This window comes from Cornus florida, unplaced genomic scaffold, assembly GCF_030987335.1.
Source record: "Cornus florida cultivar Cherokee Brave unplaced genomic scaffold, ASM3098733v1 CherokeeBrave_3.0.0_Hap2_Chr11, whole genome shotgun sequence".
Lineage (NCBI taxonomy): Eukaryota > Viridiplantae > Streptophyta > Magnoliopsida > Cornales > Cornaceae > Cornus > Cornus florida.
Genome location: NW_026775581.1, coordinates 106,855,254 through 106,878,195, shown reverse-complemented (window position 1 = coordinate 106,878,195; position 22,942 = coordinate 106,855,254). Strand labels below are relative to the sequence as shown.

Sequence of the window (22,942 nt, the reverse complement as noted above, 5' to 3'; positions counted from 1 at the left end):
TTTACTCCAAAAGTAATTCGATTCCCAACATGAGAGAATTCAAGTAAATAAACCTTAAAAAGATATGCACGTATCATTATGAAAATGATATTTCCACTAATTGAAGCTGATTGGATTAGTCACTGTTAACAAAATTTTGTCTAAATAACAGTTCTTGTACGTACTCAAAATCTTGTGCCACTGGCAGACAACTATGATATAAAATATTCTTAACATAAAAATTATAAAAAATTTGAAAAATAATTTTAAAATTGATTTTTGAAACCGAAGTGAATGGATGAAGGGATTTTTCTCCCTATGATGCAAGAATGGTATAGATGATAACGGGTCTTTCTTCAATTAAGCAAAAATCACTTATTTTCCATTACCTTCGTGATTTTAGAGTCATGTGAAACATTTTGTAGAATTCTATCGCTACTAAAGTTGGGCTATTTTCAAATTTGTAGTAAATTAAACTTTCTATAACTAATCTTATATATATAGAAAGCAATGATCAATAAAGAATGAATTTTTACTCTTTCAATACAATTCTATTTTGTTTAGATAGGACCCCAATTCATCGGTTTATTTGTTACATTAAACTTTAAATTCTAATATTTCAAATAAGAACCTGACTGCTTTATTTTGAAAAACTACATTTAGATATTAGGAATTTTTAAAATTATCTTATAAGTAGACGTTGAATATTTTATATAACTCTTTTTCATTAGTCAATTAAGTCATTTTTATTTTTTATAAAGATAATTAGAATATCTCCAACCATTGTGTATATTTTTTTTGTGTAAATCGTGTCATAATAGATTTATACAAAAAATTTGGAGGCGGTTATTTTATACCTTTTGTGTAAAAATATATCCTCCAATAACAATCAACCAGTCTCATGCACATAATTTTTATAAACCTACTTAATATATGATTCATTAGTACCAACCTACTTAATATATGATTAATTAGTACCAACCAGTGTCATGCACATCATTTTTACAAATCTACTTAATATATAATTAATTAGTTAATAGAATGAGAAAGAGGGAGGAGAAAAGAAATATATTGATGTGGCGGTGTAAAAAGGTTGTGTAAAATACAACAATTTTGCACATTAGTGACAATATCTTAATAGACTGTTGGAGATAAAAAAATATTTACATATCATACGTGATATTTTACACAAACGAGTATTTTAATATACTGCTGTAAATACTCTTACACTCATTCTTTAATAAAGTTACTATTATCAAATATGATAATACCCTATTAAAGGATATTATTATAAAATTAGCAATAGAAATATTTATTATAATTTGCCGTCAAACAGTTTTTTTTGACAATTCTATTGATAAAATTATTATTATTTTTTTAATTCCAACAACAATCCAAACGAGTTCTAAGAATATATTATTTCAATAAATAAATCCTATTATTACGTGTGATACCGAGTCATTACTACTTTAGGAGCATTAAATTTTGTTGCTCTAAACATTTTAGGATGTTGGTTTAATAATATATATTGGAGTTAGTCTTGGAAGCAAATGAAAGTTGCTGGATTTTATAGTCAAAACCAACAGAAAGTTGAAAGTGAAGTGGCAATTTACTGGGTGGCAAACAACGGCATCAAGACAAAGAATTTCACCTAGCACCGAAAGCAACACCCCTTTTAAACTCTCTATGATTTATCCGTTTCTGTGGCCTACCTAACTCCGTGATGGACTATGGAAAGGGCAATCACACTCTACATTTACTTGCAATTTGCCAAACTTCTTAGACTCGTGAAGTGGAAGAAAACCAATCCCTCCTTGAAAACCCTAGTGCCTTTGCCTTTAACCAACATAACATCTAATCAAAATTCATTGACTTTTGTCCTTGTTTTTTAGCAGACTGTTACATAAATTGATTTTGTCCTCAGTCATTCACACATTTGTATATTTACATATAAAGAAAGAAAGATAAAAAAAGAATATACATATATAAAAGTTGCAAGTTCTATAGAGAGTATTGAGTAAGAACCCGAATCCCTTTTGTTTAGGGATCTTGTGCACCCTTGTAACACAGTTATATCACACAGCTAATAATTTTACATTGTCAATACAATAATTTTAAATTGATAATGCAAAAAATTATATAAATACGTTAAATTAACGGTATAATAACGTTGCAACATGATTTAATACATTGCATGAATTAACTCTATTGTTGATTTATGTTCGGTTCCTTAGGAAACAAAAAAAATTGAATGGAAGAGAAAATAAAGGGATTGATAAGACATCATTAGGGAAGCGATCATGTATTATTATTATTTTTGGTAGTTGGATAGAAGAAAAAGGAATAATTATTACGTTATGAAAGAAAAACTTTTAATTGTTTTTAACATTATATCCAATAATATTTATAATATTGTAATTTATAGAAAATAGTACTGTAATTTAAAATATTTATAATTTAAGATAGTATTTAATTTAAAATTTCTATAATAATTTATTTGTCCTTTCTTCTGTTCATTTTTGAATGGATGAAAATTTGCTAATGATTATCCTTTCTATTCTCCTTTTCATCCTCATATCATCTCTATATAGAATTAAAAAAAAAAAAATTCATTATTCCCTTTCTATTTTCTCTCCACCCTTTTTTCTTTTTTTATACTAATTAAAGACATATTTAATTAGGGCAAAAAATACTAATTATGTTTTTTTGTTCTCCATCATTTATAATGACAGTGTTAATATGTCAACGATCATTTAAGATGTGATGATGATATTTTTAAAAGGGAAGTTTATTATTAGAAGGAATTGTGGTTCTTGTTTGTAAGGTTTTATTATGATAATGAGATTTTGATGAAATAATGCATGTATCAACATCATTATTTATTACCTTACGTTATTTGAACATAATTATAAAAAACAAAAAAAATGAAAGAAATTATATCCTAGGATACTTAGGCGGATTTTTATGACAATTATGTCCACTTATTATTATTATTATTGTAAAAAGTCATAATGCCAATATCATTTTCTAAAATTAGATTTTGTAGCTGATTTTACAGTGTAGTAGATCTAAATTATGTAAAGATTGACTCTGTACTCGTTCAATCAGTGAACCGAATCTCGTTGCGGAATCCTCGTGACACTCTCTCTCTTCCTTTCTCTCTCTAAAATGTTGGACTCGACGGGAGACGGCGTTAAAAGTAACAACAAATCAGTAATATTGTCATTCCCTCATGGTGAAAGCTACTTCTTCAACATTTTGTTTTTTCTGTTCTATTTTGGGGTAAGGTCTTCTGCAGCATTTTGTTTTATTTATTTATACAAATTATATACAATTAACAAGAAACCGTGTTTCTGTACAATATACATACGTATATATACTCGTATATATAAATATACATAAAGAAAGCTTTTCTGTGGCTTTGGATTCTTCTAGCAGATCGTGCCTGCCAGCTTTACTTATCATGGGTACAAGTATAAACTCTTTCTCTAGAAAAACAGAGTAATAAATATATACATACATATATATATATATATATATATATACTATTTTCAAGTAAAAAGGGGTCGATTGAGCTTTTTGTTCAGGGGGAGAGAGAGAGATGTGGGAGATGAGGGAGGTGGTGGTGGTACTGGTCATCGGCATTTTGGTGTTAGGAGCGAGCTCAATCAATGGCGCCACAAATTCAACAGATGGTCAGCACTTTTCTGCTTAATCTGTCCAGCTACTCTGATTCCAGTAACTTTATATATATGCATGTGTGTGTATATTTATATGTGTAACTATATTTATCGCTTGTTCTTTGCTTCTGATAAAATTTCCGTTTCACATTTATAATGCACTTTGGGATTATTATGGGAAGAACCTCTCAAATGAGTATAGAGGATGTTTGTTTTCTTGTTTCAAAACATTGATTCGACTACTGGATGAGGTTCTGACTGTTTTGGATGTGACGATGTTTGCTCTTCTTTGAATGCCTTAGTGACTAAAAGTTGAATTTCACCAGAGATTTTTTGTATTGAAGTTGGAAAAGGGGAGATTTGTGTTCATGAATTGTGATATCAAGAAATTGAGAACCCTTTTTCTTAAGATTGCTTATATTTGACTTTGTTATTTTCCGAATTCAATCATTTTGAAGAATTAGTACTTTGAAACAACTCAATTTGGGGGTGTGTTTGGCGAGACCTAGACCAGTTTAATAATGTATTAAGAGGTTATTTATAACACCAAAGGGTTACCCAGTCAATCCCTCCAAAAACTCTTGATTATCAAGGAACTTTACTGGTTAATGGCTCTTAGGTTATTTGTGTAGTTTTTTCTTGCCCTCCTTATTGGGGTATTGGGTTTTTGGGTTGGAGGAAGGTGTTACAGAGAGCATGATAGTCCCCAATTTATAACATTCATCTTGAATGGAGATGTTTAAGAAGAAAATGGCAAGCAGTTTTCCATCCACTTTTAAAGGTGTATGATATTTTTTTACGGGACTATAGTATACTTAAAATTGTTCATTTCTAAAGAATGTGTAGAAAGCTAAATCTATATTCAAGTTGTAAGAGGTTCAATTATTGAGATTATTTTTCAGTTTCTCTTCTAGACAGCGTGCCTGTTCTGCACATCATTTTTGCTTTATACTTGTACTTTTTCATGACAATCTCTAATTCCATCTATGCAATATGGCCCTTGTATTAACAATCAAGTACGGGTTAAGATTTGAAATAAAATCTTATTAGGAGAAAAGATTCAGCTGTTGTGTTCGTAAAGCTTATCTTCTAGTATTTGTGTTACCTTTATTGTGCACAGTGTGTGCTTGTGATATTTTAGTTACTTTCTGTATGTTTTAGTTCTGTGACACTAGAAACAATAGCATTACCAGACCCCTTAGTGTAGGATTAACTTCTTATAAATAAACGAAACAAAAGTTGAATCAGGTCTTGAACACCAAACTTTAGTCTTCATCCTCCAAGTAAGAGGAATGCTTCCAATTTTCAATCTTTAGTCTTCAGTGAAGGACCCAAGGAGACTTCTTGGCTTCAAATGGACGGTTTGAGTACTTTTTTTCAAGGAGAAATGGGATGGTTTTAACTTTGGAAGACCTAAGTTAAAGGAAATGGATTTGTAAAATATAAGATTTCTAATCCTAGCAGGAAAAGGATACCCAAATTAAAGTGAGTAAATAAAGTTCTGTACTTGATCTACAAATTGTTTTTGCTCTGTCAATTGTCACAGTACAAATGGGCTTTCTTCATTAATGCCAAACCAGATTGTTGGAGGCCTAATACTGAAGTGACAAGAAGGAGAAGATGTTGCGTCCTCCATATAACGATTACTGTTATTATATGTTCTTCCAGTGAATTTTCACATTTTTTTCTCTGTTGGCAAATAGTTGTGGTGTTAAATACTGGGACTATTGTCTAAACTTGTTTTGAATTTCTCTTTGGAAAAATGAATCAAATGATATAAAATGTTACTTGTGGCATGTTTTGTGTACAGCGTCTGCTCTTATGGCCATGTATAGCGGTTTAAATTCACCATCGCAGCTAACCAAATGGAGCTCAACTGGTGGTGATCCATGTGGGGAGTCTTGGAAAGGCATTACCTGCTCAGGCTCAAGAGTCACAGAAATGTATATTATGTTTCCCCTTTCATATCTTGTGCATGCCATTCTTAAAAATCATTGTTGATGTTTATATCTAATACGTATTTTGCTGCTAATTTTCCACCAGCAAAATATCAGGTCTTGGACTTTCTGGGTCAATGGGATACCAGCTCGCTAGTATGACATCAGTAACCATCTTGTAAGATCAATGGCCTTCTGGATGTGTTGATGCTTAATGCATTTTTTCTTTATATTTAATTACCTTAATGTGGTTGTTTTACTATATTGTGCAGTGACATAAGCAATAATAATCTTGGAAACCAGATTATTTATCAGCTTCCTCCAAACGTGACGCAATTGTATGTTTGTGCATGGTTTTCCTGCTCCTATTTTCCTTTTAGTTTTGTCATGATTCTTATTACTGCTTCTCTTAATAATGCAGAAATCTGGCTGGAAATGGCTTCAATGGAGTCATCCCTTATTCAATATCTGAGATGACTTCCCTTAAATACTTGTTCGTCAAATCCTGAATTTTGGTTTTCTTGTCTTTTCCTATGCAGCTTGATTTAGTTGTTTTACAATTAACAACTATTTATTGTTTCTCCGTCTGTAGAAATCTTGGTCACAATCAACTTACAGGTCAACTGAATGACATGTTTGGAAGGCTTTCGTCCCTTTCCACATTGTGAGATCCCCTTCCATCGCCTTTCCAATTTTGGGAATTGCCTAAATTGTGCATATTTTACATAACTTGGGAGTTTATTTGCATGATTTGTCTTTTTTATTTTGTGCTATTATAAAATGGTCAAAATGCGAATGTTGAGATGGAAGTGTGGTAAGAGAAAAAATGATAGCATTATAAATTGAAATCGGTTAAGATGACTATGTGCAACAAATAGCAATAACTACACAATGATGAAGAGTGAAGTGTTCCATATTGCGGGTAATGCTAGGGGTAAAAGAAATCTGAAACTACCATGGGTTGCAGTGGTAAAAAAAGAATATGATGCATGTGGTTTGACTAGGAGTCTGTGATTATGGTCTGACATACGTCGGAACCACAAAAAAGGATTCACGTGGCTGACCCAAGTAGTTGAACATTTACTCTTTTGTGTTGAATTAGGGGCATTCAGTGTATCTAAAGTTTGCTCCACAGATGTATTAGAAATGATACCTTAAAATATTTTTGTACTTTTCAATTTTGTAAGCATTTTGGTAATACCTTCCCTAATACACTTGAGATGTTCCATTATCATCTACGCTGTTTTTTTAGTAAAAATATAAAAATAAAATAAAACTGCTTATTCAGATTTTCATGTAGCAAGCAGTTTAGAGTTTTTTTTAGATAAGCCAGCTACCTCCTCAAATGGTGGGCTGGGGTTGTTCTGCTCAAAACTTGTACATTATTCGTGGTTTGTTTTGCTGGAAAACCAAATTAAATTTCCATTCTTCAGGGATCTCTCTTTTAATTCTCTGACGGGTAATCTTCCAGAGAGTTTCAGCTCCCTTACAAGTATGAACTCTATGTAAGTGCATTATATGTATTGGAAATGCTTAATAGTTTGTTATGTTTATGTTCCTTCTTAGTTATTGGTTCTATCATTTTTCAGGTATTTGCAAAACAACCAGTTTACAGGCACTATTGATGTCCTCGCCAACCTTCCCCTTAATGACCTGTGGGTGATCTATATATCAACTCTCACTCACTTAGAGAACAATATTTTTGGATTCCCTAAAAGAAACAACTTATTTGGCTCTTTATGCTTATTCATCTTATTTTATTTCAGGAATGTTGCAAATAACAATTTTAATGGTTGGATTCCTGCACAGTTGAAAAACATAAATCTGCAGTGAGCATTTTACTCTGCATTTTATTGTTTTTATTTTTAAATTTCTATGAAGGGAACTCTTTTCAATTTGAATATGAGATTCTTAATGCTCATAACAGGAAGGATGGTAATTCATGGAGCTCAGGGCCTGCACCCCCACCTCCACCCGGCACGCCTCCAGCAAGCAATAACAATAGAAATCACAATTCTGGTAGCAATAACAGTCCAACTGGTGGTGATGGTAATGGCGGTGGGGGCAAAAAATCAGGTATAGGAGGTGGTGGTGTAGCAGGAATAGTGATATCCATTTTAATTGTTGGTGCAATAGTGGCATTCTTTTTAATGAGGAGAAGGTCCCGAAAGCCATCCGCGGATGTTGAAAAGCTTGATAGTCAGCCTTTCACTTCTCTTGCTTCACATGAAGTGCAAGGTACTGACACTCCTTGTATCCATATTTGTATTCAATCTATAACTTTTTTGAAATTCTGTCCCAGGAAAAAAATAGAAAGGCCTATTTTTTAATACACTGCAGACGACTGTAACGTTTGCATGTACTTATAAATAAATTCTTAACCATTACTTGTGCTTTGAGAGAATTCAACTTTTGTGAGGTTACTTCTTCAACAGATCTCCATTGAGATTTCATGCTATGTTTGTCAGGCTTTCAGCTCTGGGTACAAAATTAACCAAGCTGTGTTTGTTGGTAAAAGATTATGGTGTGACTCTACGTACTGAGTTGTTTATTTCAGTTATTATGTTTGCTTCACATATTATTTTGTTAATTAGGAGGACTAGACAAAAAGATATAAGTAGCTGTGTTGATAGAAGTTAGTTGTATTGAGAAAATTCAGTTTCATTGGTATTGATATTCATCTGATCAGAATCAATGGTGCAAATGGGTAATGAGTTGAGCTCAGATGATATAATAACATTGAATCTTTCAATATCTTCCCATTAAGTTCATGATGAATTACTCTGAATTGTCTAATTAGAGAAGAAATAAGGAATTGTAAACAGAAGCTGTACGTCCGCAACTGTTCCCTTGAAGTAGAAATAATGCTTTATTGAGTTGAGTTCTATTATTTGCCTATGTTCTTAGTTGTGACCTTTTGAAGTTAATTTTATTGGTGGTAATATTTCTCCAAATGAAATAGTGTATTTAGATACTGAAATCAATTTTAGTTGCGGCATAGAGTCAAGGATGTGAAATTTAAAAATGCCAATAAATTTCTCTCAAGTGCAATGATTCATTAAACAAATGAATGCAGGTCGAATGGTTTCCTTCCCCTTTACTTCATATATCTCAACTTGGAATAATCAAATCCTATTATTGAACTGAGTTACCATCAAGTTATCTTAAAAAAGGAATGCCTGTTTATGATACTAGGCTTCATATAGTAGTACTACTTTTTCTTATAGAGGCCTATTTAAACTAGTTGAGTTTAAATCTCCTTGATACCTTGTATCATACTTGAACTCCCACTAATTTTTAGAAGGCTGTTTTTTTTTAGTTTATTAAAAGTCAATGTTATTAGTGTTTGTTTTCATTCGTATTAAACTACTTGTGCTTTACTTTTAATTATACGTCTGTGACATCTATTTTGCAGAAATGAAGTCCATTCAACCTTCCTCCACAACCAACACAAAGACATTTGAAACTTCAGCCTCCTTTAATCTCAGACCTCCGCCTATTAAATCATTTGATGAAGATGATTTCTCAAGGAAACCCATAGTCCCCAAGAAAGTTAATACAGCTCCAATAAATGCTATATCATATTCAGTAGCAGATCTACAAATGGCAACAGGTAGCTTTAGTATTGAAAATCTTGTTGGCGAGGGTTCCATTGGACGTGTTTATAGAGCTGAATTTGATGATGGCAAGGTATACTCTTTTTTCTAATGAATGTGTTACCAGATTCATTTGATAATATAAATGTATATTCTTATCCTTGTGCAATTCAGACCTTTCAGTAAATTTTTTTATTCAAGCTGAAACTTTTATAACTATTTGATAATATTTAATGACTGAGGTAAGCACATATATGAAATTTGAAAGATAGCTTGCTGCATTTCTTTTAGCTTTACTCTTTCAGTGCTCCCATTGTTTATGTAATATCTTCGGTGATCTCACTTTTACATATTTTTTTTTTTCATACTGTAGGTTCTTGCAGTAAAGAAAATAAATTCTTCTGCCCTTCCTGGTCACTTGTCTGAAGATTTTATGGATATAGTTTCAGAAATATCTAGATTACATCACCCAAATGTTACTGAGCTGGTGGGATACTGCTCAGAGCACGGACAGAACCTGCTAGTTTATGAGTTTCATAAGAACGGTTCTCTGCATGACTTCCTGCATCTCTCTGATGAAGATAGCAAGCCAATACCATGGAACAGCCGTGTCAAGATTGCTCTGGGGACTGCACGGGCATTAGAGTAAGTTGATTGTGAGAAAATGGGCATAAATCTGTTAAAGCAACCAAAATATTAGCTTCCCATATATTTCTAACCAAATATAATGGCTTTTAAGGTTTAACAGTTTTGAAACATAATAAGAGGAAAAAAAAAAATTGTCTATCTGCTTGAACTGGAAGCAGGCCACTTCTTTATTTCTACAGCTTTATCAGATAATTCATAATACTAGGCACCATAGAGAACTTACAAAATTGAAGCTCATTTATTATAATGGCATACTCAAATTTAGATGACTAGGGCGTTAGCAATCATTGCTAAGCTGTGGAAATGAAATTGCTAAGCCTGTGGACTTATCAAAAAAAAAAAAAATTGCTAAGCTGTGGAAATGAAATTCTCATTGTATTACACACAGGCTAGTATATTTTCAATCATCTGATTATTTTAAGGCCAAATATGAAATTGGAAGCTGAAGCTGTTAAGATTAAGCTTGGTAGTTTTCACCAAACTGAAGGCGATAAATTAACAGCTGTGTGTGTGTCACATCCATATGTGTGTGTATCTGTATATAAATTTTTCTATTTTTCTATTTTGGGATACTTTGTCTGGTTAAACTTTCTTAGATGTCTTTTGCTGTACATGATATTCATATCTTCTATGGTGCTAATAAAAAAATTCTCTTCAGGTATCTGCATGAAGTTTGCTCGCCATCAGTTGTTCATAAAAATTTCAAATCAGCCAACATATTACTAGACATGGAGCTCAATCCTCACCTTTCAGACTCTGGCTTAGCAAGCTTTGTTCGAGATGCAGATCAGGTATCCTTTCAAGGGTCTTGAGGTTTTACTGGCAGTAGCTACTAGGAATTAAGTGAAAGATATGTTGTGAATAAAAGAAAAAGCACCTGCCCTATATAATTGTGAAGTTGCATTTTAAATTTTTACTAATTTTCAATGCACCGTATAGACATGGCTTCTTTTTAGTATTTTCATTTGTCTAGTTGATGATATTCCCCCTCCCCTTACCCGAAGAGTTGGATACTGTTGTGACTTGTTGTCACTTCTCTATGTTTGGTGGTGGTGATGATTTTTGTGAAACCTGAGTTGGGATAAAATATGCCATTTCAGTCGTACTTCGCTGTCCATGTTTCTTAATCCTAACCATACCAAAATTCCAAATTTGAACCAGCTGTATAAACCATCTGAGTTGAAATTTTATTGGTGTTGATTACTCACCACAAAATATGAATTCAGTACAGAAGGTTTGCAGCACAAGTACCTACCATGTTCATTAGATTTGCCCTTCTCAGCACTTCTATGAATGTCTTACGGAAAAAAGAAAATAAAAACTGTGTTAGCAACGGTAACACAGTTTTTTGATGATTTATAGTCCCTTCCTGATCACTCGCTTTGTGTTTTTGTTATTTAATTTGACCTCTGCAGGAACTGAACCATAATGCTGGGTCCGGATACAGCGCACCTGAGGTTGCCATGTCTGGTCAATATACCATAAAGAGTGACGTCTACAGTTTTGGAGTCGTTATGTTGGAACTCCTTACAGGACGAAACCCATTTGATAGGTAAAAGTATTTGGAGTTTTAGTCAGGAGTCTGTCTTTTTAAGGAGATGGAAAGAGATTCATGTATTATTGTCATTGCACTGATTGTTTTTGAGTAATTTCTGGCACAGCTCAAGGACAAGAAGTGAGCAATCTTTGGTTCGATGGGCAACACCTCAGCTCCATGACATTGATGCTCTGTCTAAGATGGTCGATCCAGCACTCAAAGGGCTCTACCCTGTTAAATCTCTTTCCCGGTTTGCTGATGTGATTGCATTGTGTGTCCAGGTAATGTCGTCTAGGATAATTTGGTTGCAAATTTGTACCATCTGCTTTTTTTAGAAAGTCGATCTCTGTCTACCATGTATTATTCTGAAATTCTGTACCATAATTTTTGGCAGCCGGAGCCCGAGTTCCGACCACCTATGTCAGAAGTGGTCCAAGCGTTGGTTCGGCTAGTGCAGCGTGCAAACATGAGCAAGAGAACAATTGGAAATGAACAAGTTTCATCTCCGCGGACAAATAATGCAGATGCGCATGAGTAGATATCATAGATGGCCACCGAGTTCTGTTTCCTTTTTGGCTATGAAAGCACCCACAATAACGGAAAAAAAAAAAAAAAAAAATCTATGGTTGTCCTCTTCATCATTCCTCTTTCTGGGTGGTTCTGCTGGTGACGATATGTAAAATCTCCTTGGTTTGCTTTGTATGATACCTGAAGTAGAAAATAGTTGAGGTTTGTTTATACTAAATAATTCTTTTTAAGCTGGCGCTTTCTTTAGTATTTTTCTTTCCTCTTGAAAGTCTTCTATTTATAAAGTTAGTGTACAAGTTTGTTCTTTTTAAGGAAAAAATGTGAAGTAAGATGTTTGATACATAGAATTAACACTTAATAGGAGAAAGGCTAGTACTTATTCTTCAAAAGAAATTTTTAGAAATAAAAATTAGCACACTAATTGGACATAAATTTCTCAACAATTACAACCTACACTTTGAGACCAGGCTGTCTATCCCTGGTGGGGAGAAGGGAATGGCAGCTTCTGATTCATTTATTTACCAGCAACAGTGTCTTTATATTATCTGTTCAGATGTGCCAACTCGGCCTGAATAATGGGTGGGTAGGGCTTGGGCTTAGTGGGATAACCCAGCTTGGTCTACCAGTCTCGAAATCTTAACCTAGAGTTTGAAAGTTCGAAAGTTAAGAAGCAAGGCAACGTGACAAATGTATTTGTGTTTTTTATTTTTTATTTTTTCAGGTACTCATTTTTATATACTATAGAACTTATATTATATATACAGTTTATATTATACAGCATACAGTTATATAGTTTATACTGTATTATATAGTATACTGGTAATATAGTTTTAACAGATTTATGTTATATGGTAGACATTAGGCGGCAATCTAGATAGGCCTGCTCATTTAAATTTGTCAACATAAGAAATTTTTAATTCACCACCAGTTTTTTTTCTTTTTCTTTCAAGCTAGATCAATAAAGCCCAAATAAAGTATATATTTTAGAAGGGTCCATTTAAAGCCCTCAAAGAGGCCCGTAAGTCATTATTTCCAAGGCTTCGGTTCCTTAAATACTCTCTGCGTTATTAAAAAGCAATTCAATCCAAATCCAAATCCAAATCCAATATCCAAATTTTGTTTATTTCCAATAATACCCTACTTGGTTAGTTTATAAATCCAATCCCTAATACTTTCCTAAATTCAAAACTCCAATTAGCCTCAAGCTGCTCTCTCTCTCTCTCTCTCTCTCTCTCAACAACAACTTCTCTCAAGATCGAACAAACTAGTTTGTTATGTTATATTACGAGCATGCATGGTACGTCTTAATTGCTTAATCAATTTTTATGTTTCTTGATCATCAAGTTTCTTTGAGAGCTCGGAAGTTCTCTCTAATTCTCAAAGCCATCCAGAGTAAGTTGGCATGGGTTGTCTCTTATTACCTTTTCCTTTCAATCTTTGATTTGTGTGCCATATTTAATTTCTTTTCTTGTTTCTTCGATGCATATATGTATGTTGTTTTTATAATCACATCTTTCTTTTTTAATTTCTATATTATCAATTGAAATTATTTTTTTTTCCCTTTGTTTTCCATAGATGTTATTGTTCCATTTCTTGTTTATATATTTGTCATTTGTTTAATCAAATCTTCATGTTTTATATACCATATTTATACGTATGCATCTACGTATTAATCGAATTCAAACACCCTGCTTGAAAAAAATACCAAGATTACACAAGATTAATTAGTTTGTAATTATTTTTGTTAATTATTCTGTTTTTGTTTTATAATATTGATGGACGAAGGTCTGAAAATTTTGTAGAGTAACAATATTTGAATTCCAAGTTATACATGTTTCATGTTTTCAAGAATGTTGAATTGTAGATTCTTAGTCATATTAGTTCTATAGGTGAATAATTTATGTTTTCATTAAGGTGCAATGTAGTATAGATTTAATTTCTTTCACATGATTAAGGTTTCAACCGCTCTTTAAATATTATTAATTTGTTTTTTAATTTTGGATCTAAGTTGGATTTACTCTATTTTCTTTATTTCTTTTGAGTACCCCTTAACTTGGAAGGTATGAATATAAGTATTTACTTTTCAGACTTGCAATATAGAAAAGATTTCGGCATACTCTCCTTAATTATTATTTGTTTTTAAATTTTTTTATGAATCTAAACTCAATTTACCATACTAGGAGCTCTTTCTCTCTTTGAATGCCGCCCTTCACTATCTTATGAAGATATTGTTGGCGACATTCAAAGGGAGAGAAGAAGCTTCCATTAGGTTAAAGCGAGTTTAGAATCTTTTCTTTTTCGAATTCTGTGTTCTATGTTTTCTTCCAATTTTTCAGGTGACAAGATAAGCTCCATGTGAGTACCTCCGTTTGCTGCAACCTAAACATATTCTCTTTCAGCTTATTTTCTACATAGTTGCTATTTTTTTTTTTTTTTGTCCTATTTTTTTTATGGATCTAAACTCAATTTACCAGCGCATGAGACTATTTCAGTTTTCAAATGCCACCACTCATTATCTTATGAAGATTTTGTTGACAACATTCTAGAACAGAAATAACCTCCATTGGCTTAAAGAGTGAGTTTGGATCGTTTTCTAACCTTTCAGTTGCCAAGATAGGGTTCATGAGGTGGGCGGGCCGTAGGAGTACCTCCATTATCGGCAAGCTAAGCATCCGGCATCCCTCTTTGTCAACAGTGTTATTTAGCAAGACCAGACCTCGGTGGACTTCAATACATCACCTTTGTAACAATGCAATTGGCATTTTTTGGAAAATGATTAGCTGCATTTCATCTTTTACTTTTTGGAAACTAGAGCTCTTGCTGTTCTATCACCTTTTTTTTTTTTTCCAGAAAAGTTCAGATTCTATTAAATGATATTCATAATCCTTGATGCGTTGTTTTATAAATAGAAACAATAAGAAAAAAATAAATTTCTTTGGATTCCTAAACTCAGTGTTTTGTACATAAAGTTATTGATGGGAACAAGGAAATCTCCCAAGGAAATGTAACATTTAAATATTATTGAAATAAATCAAACCTTACCCGTTTGTAATAAACTCTTCTTATGAATATTTTTGACAAAAATCTCCCTTCAACTATCACGAATAACCTCGTTTAACTAGTTTGTGATCCAATTTTTGCTGACGAAATTACAAGTATTTACAAGTAGTTACAAGTAGTTACGAAAATACCATGAAGTACAGAGCTAGACCAAACCCAGCTATAAAGAACAATTGTAGGACAAAATTTATCTTTTATGAAACAAATTCGAAGTGACAAGTAAAATCCAAATAACAATAGACAGGTAAGATTACGAAATACATAAACAAACAATATCATTGATTGTTCTATCCCCTTTCCTCACAAACACAATAAACAAATAAATTGATCAATTAACAATTAATGAAAAAAAAATTGAAAGGTCAAAAAATTCACAAATTAGTTAACTAAATAAGTTAAAATCACCCTCATGATAGTTGAAGGGATTTTTTTTTTACCAAAAATATTCATAAGAAGGTTTTCTTGCAAATGGGTAATAGTCGAGAGATTTTTTTTTGCAATTCCCCCTTAAATTAAAAGTATCACTAAGAAATAACATCAAATCTGTGCGCAATGCAAAAAGTTTCTGAGGTTAATTTAATCAATAATTCAAAATACAAAAGTGCTGGTCAATCTTAAAATCAAACACACAGCATTATCTGGAATGCAACCGAAGAACACCAGCAATTTATAACCAAATACAGTCTCTATTACTTTGACATTGGAGACCGCTGAAGGCATTCAAGTCTTCCTTGGCACAGTGAATGAATAGCTATAATCCGAGCAGTTTCAGGTTCCGGTGATGGAGTTCAAGAATAGCCATGAAGAGAGATGCTGTCTAATTTGGAGCTGCATTGTCCGCGAGAAGCAAGTATCTCAGGGAGCGACAAAAGCATTCAATCAATTGTAGACCATATACTTGGGTGTGGCACTGAACTTCTGGTATCCCTTGATGACTTTGTTCACTGCATCAAGAAAGTCTTTCTCGGTCACCGTCTTTCTCCGTGCTCGAATGGCATACATTCCAGCCTCCGTGCACACACTCCTTATGTCAGCTCCTGTATTGAAATCCATGTTAAACCAACTGTAGATGCCCTCAATGGCAAGTAGAACAAAATAACATAAAATATCACAAACAGGAGAAGGTGGGTGGGGGGAAAGACTTTGTGCGGATAAATGTTGGCAGGGGCCAGTTCATTTACGGAATATGACATTGAAGCAACATGATATGTGAAGACAATAAGTGTATATGTGACAGCCTCTATTTATCCAATCATCAGAAGGTTCCCAGCTCCGTAAATTTAAGGAAATGATACAACAGGAACCTTCACATTTTAAAAAATGTGAAGGTTGATAACGAAGAAGCTTGAAATTACCATTCAGGCTTTTTTAATTTTATTTATTTTTTATTTTTTTCCTACCCTTTTTTAATAGGTAAATCATGAAATGAGATTGAGTAGTTGTTCATCTCACATTATCTCAATACTTGTATAGTAATAGTAATAATGATGACAATGACTATAGTAGACAACACTAAACTAAATAATGCATTAAAAATTTCTTTCCTCGTTTTTTTTGGCCGCAATGGTGGTAGTATAAAAATTCTTATATAATAAATGTGCAACATAAAAGGTAAAAGGGTAGCATTCTTACCAGTAGAATTTGGACAGAGGCGAGCTAGAAGTTCAAATCGAATATCCCTTTCACAGTTCATTGTTCGTGTATGGATCTTAAATATCTGTGTCCTACTCTCCAAATCTGGCAAGCCAAATTCAACTTTGCGATCTAACCTTCCAGGACGTAATAGTGCGGGGTCCAGCGTGTCAGGTCTGAAAAGTGGTATAAACAAAGGCCACAGTATAAGCAGGTATTGCAGATGGTAAGCAAATTGGTCAGCTACTAAAATTCATACAGAAAAACGTCATTGGATTACAAATTATCCTTTGTCTAATAAAATGGGGTGCTAGTTCACAATCTTAGACAAATAATAATAAATCAATATAAACTACCAACAAAGTACAGAAACGCAATCCAAATTCAAGCCAAGTCTCCTTCCCCTATCCACAACCCAAATAGAAGAATAAAAAATACAAACAAATGCAGGGAAAAAAATAATAGAAGAATTTATAAGAATATAAAACCAGAGCCGATGACTATTACTACTTTCCAAATGTTCAGTTATAAATTCTTCATATTGCCTGAAGTTAACATTGAAGCCAGAGTGGATGTTGTCGATGAGATGCAAACCCCATGGAGGGAACAAAAAAAAAAAAGAACCAGAGATGGAAGAAAACAAGCAGAAAATACACGTGTTTATTGTCATCAAATATGATAAAACACCATAGGTATCAAATAATATGATATCGTCTATCCCAAATGAACACCGCGAATGAAGATGCAATTCATAAATGCAATACATGAATGATATTTGAGAAAAAAAAAAAAAAAAACGAAAAAAAAGAAGAAGAAGAAGAAGAAAGAAACAGCTCTTGATACTGTCAACTAAACCTGTTTGTTGCCATTAGAACTTTGATGTTTCCACGAGCATCAAATCCATCAAGCTGATTCACAATCTCGAGCATGGTGCGCTGAACCTCATTGTCTCCACCCACACCATCATCAAAACGCGCACCTCCAATAGCATCTATTTCATCAAAAAACACGATGCAAGCTTTTTTGGAACGTGCCATCTGCCAAAATGAAAGTGTTATTCAGATGCTAAGATAGCTCCAAGGGTTAGCTTTTCTAACACAAGACAACTTGTACCTGAAACAGTTCACGGACCATCCTAGCCCCCTCACCAACATATTTCTGAACAAGCTCACTTCCAATAACACGAATGAAACATGCATCAGTTCTATTAGCCACAGCTCTGGCTAAAAGTGTTTTACCAGTTCCAGGAGGACCATAGCAGAGAACACCTTTAGGAGGATCAATTCCAAGCTTCACGAATTTCTCAGGGTGTAGCATGGGTAGCTCAACAACCTACACCAGAAGTCAGAAAATCAGTACCATAGAAGCCTTATATCATAAGTACTAAAATGCTGTAAGAGGATTTAACAATTAAAGTTACACCCTCTCTATAAGCTTAAGCTTTTCGAGTAGATGGAGGTTAACATAATATCAGAGCAGAAAAGGTCTTGAGTTCAAGCCTCACCGTAACCCAAATAATTAAAAATTGAAACACGGGATGGACCAAAAGAAGGCCACATGTGACAACTTAAGCTTTTAGAATAGATGGTGGTTAACAAGAGCAACCAAATATAAATATGGTAACAAACCAGAATTTTAAAATGATGTAACCTATTATAATTAGATAGGTTAACAAAAGGGCATTACTCAACATATGTCTCCCACCTAGAAGGGGTGGCTAGGGTGGGAAAACTAGAGACAAACTTCACATTGGTACTATTTTGCACCAAGTGACTGCCCTTAGACTTAACATTGCACTGAGCAAACCCTTCACATCTTTAAGAAAAGAAAGGAAAAACAATTTCAGAAATGTTAAACAGGAAAATATATCACACACCTCTCGCATCTTTTCTATCTGCTCTTTACATCCACCAACATCATTATATGTTACATCTGGCTTTTCCTCCACCGTCATCATGGTTACGCTTGGATCAATTTTTGGTGGTAAGGGAATTTGAATTTGATATTTATTCCGATCAACACTGCAGTGGCACCATGATTGTCAAATTAATAAGAAGCTAAGTAAAATTATGTACTAACAAGTTACACCAAATTGTAAGCAACAGTTTTATAAAAAATTGTAGAATCAACTACAACATATAGTTGTGAATAAAAATAGATACTCCAAATAGTAGTTTATTTACAAATTTATGCAACTACATATTAATTCTAAAATACCAATATATGTTACATGGTTAGATGGTTGAGATCTAAGGAGACCAAACAAATCCACAGCAAATCATATAAAACATGAATTGCATGTAAGTTGTGACTCATCAAGTTGTGCACTTAAGCCACACAACTGGGTCAAATTGGCATTAATTTACGATGCCACTCTTGGTCATCTTGTGACAATGTTGTACTATCACATAGTAAGAAAATTCCCATGGCCAAAAAACTACTTTTGGCTTCAAAAATTCTGATTCTCTCCAATGTAGACACCAACTCATGCCATATACTAATAAATAAATAAAAGTATAATATGAGAAATTGTGAAATATATAATAGAGAACCTAAAATATGAGAACTTCGTGTAAGGTACTGCAAAACACAAGGCTAAAATGCTCTGTAATATTCTATAGGTGGATTGAAGGGAACCTACCCGACACGCATTCCTTCTTCAATATCAGTAGGGGAAACTTTGTCACCCAGCCCAACAACAAACTGCAGTTGAGAAGAAAGACTGAAGTCAGATGAGATGATTGTATTCATGGCTAAAAAGTAAATCTAAATATCAAAAAATTCAGTTTTCAAGTTAAAAGATAAACTTTTAAAATCTTTGGTAGAATGAGCAAGTTATTTCTCAAATCTATGCCTTTTTTTTTAAGAGCAAGTTTATTATAAGCTATGTTACATGGACTCTTCAATAGTAGGTGAAGTACTCGTGCCGGACACAATACTCGGACATGGATTTGGGATATGTGTCCAACACTTTTGGTTGGACATGCACTTAAAAAACAATCCAATAATTCAAATTTATTATATTATTGTTTCAAAACAAGTTAAATGCTTATGTTAAACACTATGTTACATAGACAGATTATTTTACTCTAAAAAATAAAACAAAAAATTATATAATATGCTTAGCAATGTCCCATGCGTCCTTTTGGGATTTGACGTATCTGATGCTTGGACACACACTCAGACCCAACACACATACCCAATTTTATTAAGATAGACTATAGGTCATTTAATGAAAAATAAGGATTTTGGTCACATCTCCAGCTGGATGAACATTATGCTTAAAAATCCGAGTCTGCATAAAATTGTTGTTCCTTTGTCACGGTAAAATTGGCATACTCTAGGAGTTTACCCACTATGGTAATGTAGCTAAAGTTGCAGGCTTGCAGCCTTCATAAATTTGCTCAAATCTTCTTATTAAGGAAGAAACTTAATTAAAAATATAGCTACACACACACACATATACAGATTTAATTGAGAAGCCTCAACCAGTCAATCATTAACTTCATATTTCAAATTAACAAGGAAAATTATCAGCAAAAAAATTAAAAGCAAAGAAAGAAAATTACATAGGTTGATATGATGGATCCATTAGAAAAATACCTTTGCGATTTGCTTAACATTTATTACATATTTTGCATCTTCAGAATTTGGGCTGATGATCTTTGTGCATCTTGCCACCTAAAAGCAAGAACCAATTAGTTTCAGGAAAACACACACACACACACCAGCAATAAATTTCATTCCAACAACCGCCAGAAAACCACACCTGCAGGGGCTGCTCCTCCTGCATCATTTGCTTATCGGAAACAATATCCCATTGGCTGGGTGCAGCTAAGCCTGTATCAGACTCCTTGATACCTATAGTAAGATGAAGACCAACAACATAGCTCAGGATGATTGGGTACAATGCCTAACTAGCTGTATCCAGACACATAAAAGTTATAAACAGAACTGCTGATCAGGCAATTACCTTTACAAAAGAAAAAAAAATACAGAAGGCAACAACCGTATAAAACAAGAAGAAATAAATATACAACACTCTACAGAACAACACTACTAGTGCATCATATTAATGACCCTCCCACTCTTCCTCTTCTTAAAAAGGAAATGAAATCAAACATGCCTCAAGCCTGGTATCATCTCTCATCTCTATCCCTCCACGCCCATCTTTGATAAGAAAATTTCAGCAAATCTCTCTCTCTCTCTCTCTCTGTGCGCGCACGTGTGGGGAAAATAACAATTAAATGACACCATATCTGAATGTTTGTTCTGACATTTTAAGTTCAAGTTCAGCTTGTAAAATTTGATACCAGTATTGTGGGGGCCAATAAGCAAGGGCTGCAAACGAGCCTTGGCTTTTTTGTTCTCTTGATTATGAAGAATTTAAAACACCAACAAACTAAGATGGGTCTTCTTGGACAAAGTCAATTACCTTCCAACCCACTCAAACTCAAGAAAGAAGTCTTTCTCTACCCCAAAATATTACGCTTGATACTTGGATTTCTTCAACTACAATATATTAGTATGTTTCACTTGTTTTCAAATTATTCAAATGAAATTTAGCATATATTTATAAATCTATAGTGGATATAGATGTTCCATTCTAGACATACGAGTATCCATGCACCTTTTATATATATATTTTTATAGGAAAAACAAAATAATCAAATTTCATTAGACCTGTATGGGCATAAGATATCTTTAACTATGAAAATTTGGGAACCAAACAAACTTTTTGGATTTTTATCCAACTATTATGTAATATGCTAGTAGCCCAGTTTGTTAACGTTTGTACTTTGTATTGATCAACCACACTATAATTACTCTCTTCACTCTCTCTCTATGAAAGCTGAGAACTATTCTCAGAAGAGAACAGAGAAAGTGTATTGGATTAGGTGGGCTAGTTTGTTTCTGAAGGTAAATGTGTTATTTCCTTTTGCTAGGGGGAAAACGAAAAGAAAAGAATGAATGAAGTGCTGGTTCAGGAGCAATGACATGGCACTGCTCTATTCCATACCTCTTATGAACAAGGAGTACTTGGAAGAAGGTTTTAGACTCCTATGAAAAGGGAGAACAGTAACAAGAAGCACTAGTTTGAATCTGTTGTTAAAACATACATACATTATGAGGAATAACGGATTAAACATGAGAAAACTCTCACTAAATCTAAGCAATAAACTAATGCTTTTGAACAGCAAAGATAATCAGGACTCCATAATAAATAATACAGTTCTAATGAGAAACATACCGCGTAAATCATTGACCTTCTTAGCCATATCCTTAATTTCCTTCTCATTCCTTTTTATGCTGGCAGAATAAGGTCCCAAACCCTGCAATACACATAAATCATAAATCATTCCAGCGGATATGATCAGTCTGCATTATAGCACTGATTTAACCGCTAGAGTCTAATCTTCCAACAAGTCAAAGGCAAAGAAGACACTAAAACCAGTAACCCTAAAAGACTTTAAGAGGAGGCAAAGAAGACACTAAAACCGGTAAACCATAAAGACTTTAAGATCGAAATTATTTCACACATCAGTTTTGCAATTTCCCTCTCTATAGAAATATCAATCGATTGTTACTTACAAAGGATAATATTAATTCCCAGAACATCATAATAAATCTATTCCGTGAGAAAGGAAAATACAGCATTAGTGATGAAAAAAATATATATCAAAACAGAAATTAAAAACATGATTTTGAAAAGAAAAGAAAAAAAAAAAAATTGCACTTTGTAAACTAGGTTTTCTTTCTATTTAATTTGTAGATCAAGGAGAATCAAAATACACAACAAAAGCTCCAGATTTAGTATTGCTATAAAGGAAAAATAACAATACATAAGTTTTGAGGAGAGCGATATCGTCCTCGTCGAGAGGAGGAGGATTCTTCTCGTCCACGACATCATCGATGTGTTCAATCGCCATTGATTTCTCTTCGACACTGCAAACTTTTACCCGGCAAAAGCTTTTCTTGGGAAACAAACAAAGTGAATTGTAATGTTGCTAGCTGGAAACTATACTTCTTATATGGGGACTGGTGTAGCTGGAAACTAGACTTCTTAAGTCACCCAGTTTGGGCAGTTCTATAAACGTTAGATGTGTAGGATTGTGATTTACAAGTGGTAAATTATCCAAGGCTTTGATTTATTTACTATGTATTTATTTCCTAAAAATAAAGTTTTAAAACTATATTTTCTTACATATATTTTTACACAACACCTAAGGTCCTCTAAACAATTCATTCTCTAATTTATGAATTCAATTATATTATTTTTAACATAATTCAATTTTATCAAATGTCAAATTTAGTTTGCAATATTGCAAATGCTCGAAATCATAA

The 22,942-nt window shown here is 33.3% G+C and overlaps 2 protein-coding genes across 2 annotated transcripts; one reads left to right on the top strand and one right to left on the bottom strand.

Moving 5' to 3' along the window:
- Positions 1–3,434: 3,434 nt before the first annotated feature.
- On the top strand, positions 3,435–12,173 carry LOC132283008 (protein STRUBBELIG-RECEPTOR FAMILY 6). The gene is made up of 16 exons (XM_059784878.1): positions 3,435–3,674; positions 5,470–5,602; positions 5,703–5,774; positions 5,869–5,934; positions 6,018–6,089; positions 6,189–6,260; positions 7,030–7,101; positions 7,186–7,251; positions 7,363–7,425; positions 7,524–7,834; positions 9,012–9,286; positions 9,566–9,837; positions 10,499–10,631; positions 11,256–11,392; positions 11,502–11,658; positions 11,772–12,173. The coding sequence occupies exons 1-16, from the start codon at positions 3,581–3,583 to the stop codon at positions 11,913–11,915; spliced, it is 2,139 nt and encodes a 712-aa protein (XP_059640861.1). The 5' UTR covers positions 3,435–3,580; the 3' UTR covers positions 11,916–12,173.
- Positions 12,174–15,509: 3,336 nt separating this feature from the next.
- LOC132284049 (26S proteasome regulatory subunit 7-like) lies at positions 15,510–22,657 on the bottom strand. Its single transcript, XM_059786107.1, has 10 exons — positions 22,441–22,657; positions 21,849–21,930; positions 20,367–20,458; positions 20,201–20,278; positions 19,239–19,300; positions 18,474–18,618; positions 17,711–17,929; positions 17,453–17,634; positions 16,598–16,773; positions 15,510–16,002 (listed from the first exon to the last, which is right to left on the bottom strand). Exons 1-10 carry the CDS (start codon positions 22,525–22,527, stop codon positions 15,845–15,847), a joined length of 1,281 nt encoding a protein of 426 aa, XP_059642090.1. The 5' UTR covers positions 22,528–22,657; the 3' UTR covers positions 15,510–15,844.
- Between the last annotated feature and the right edge of the window lie 285 nt (positions 22,658–22,942).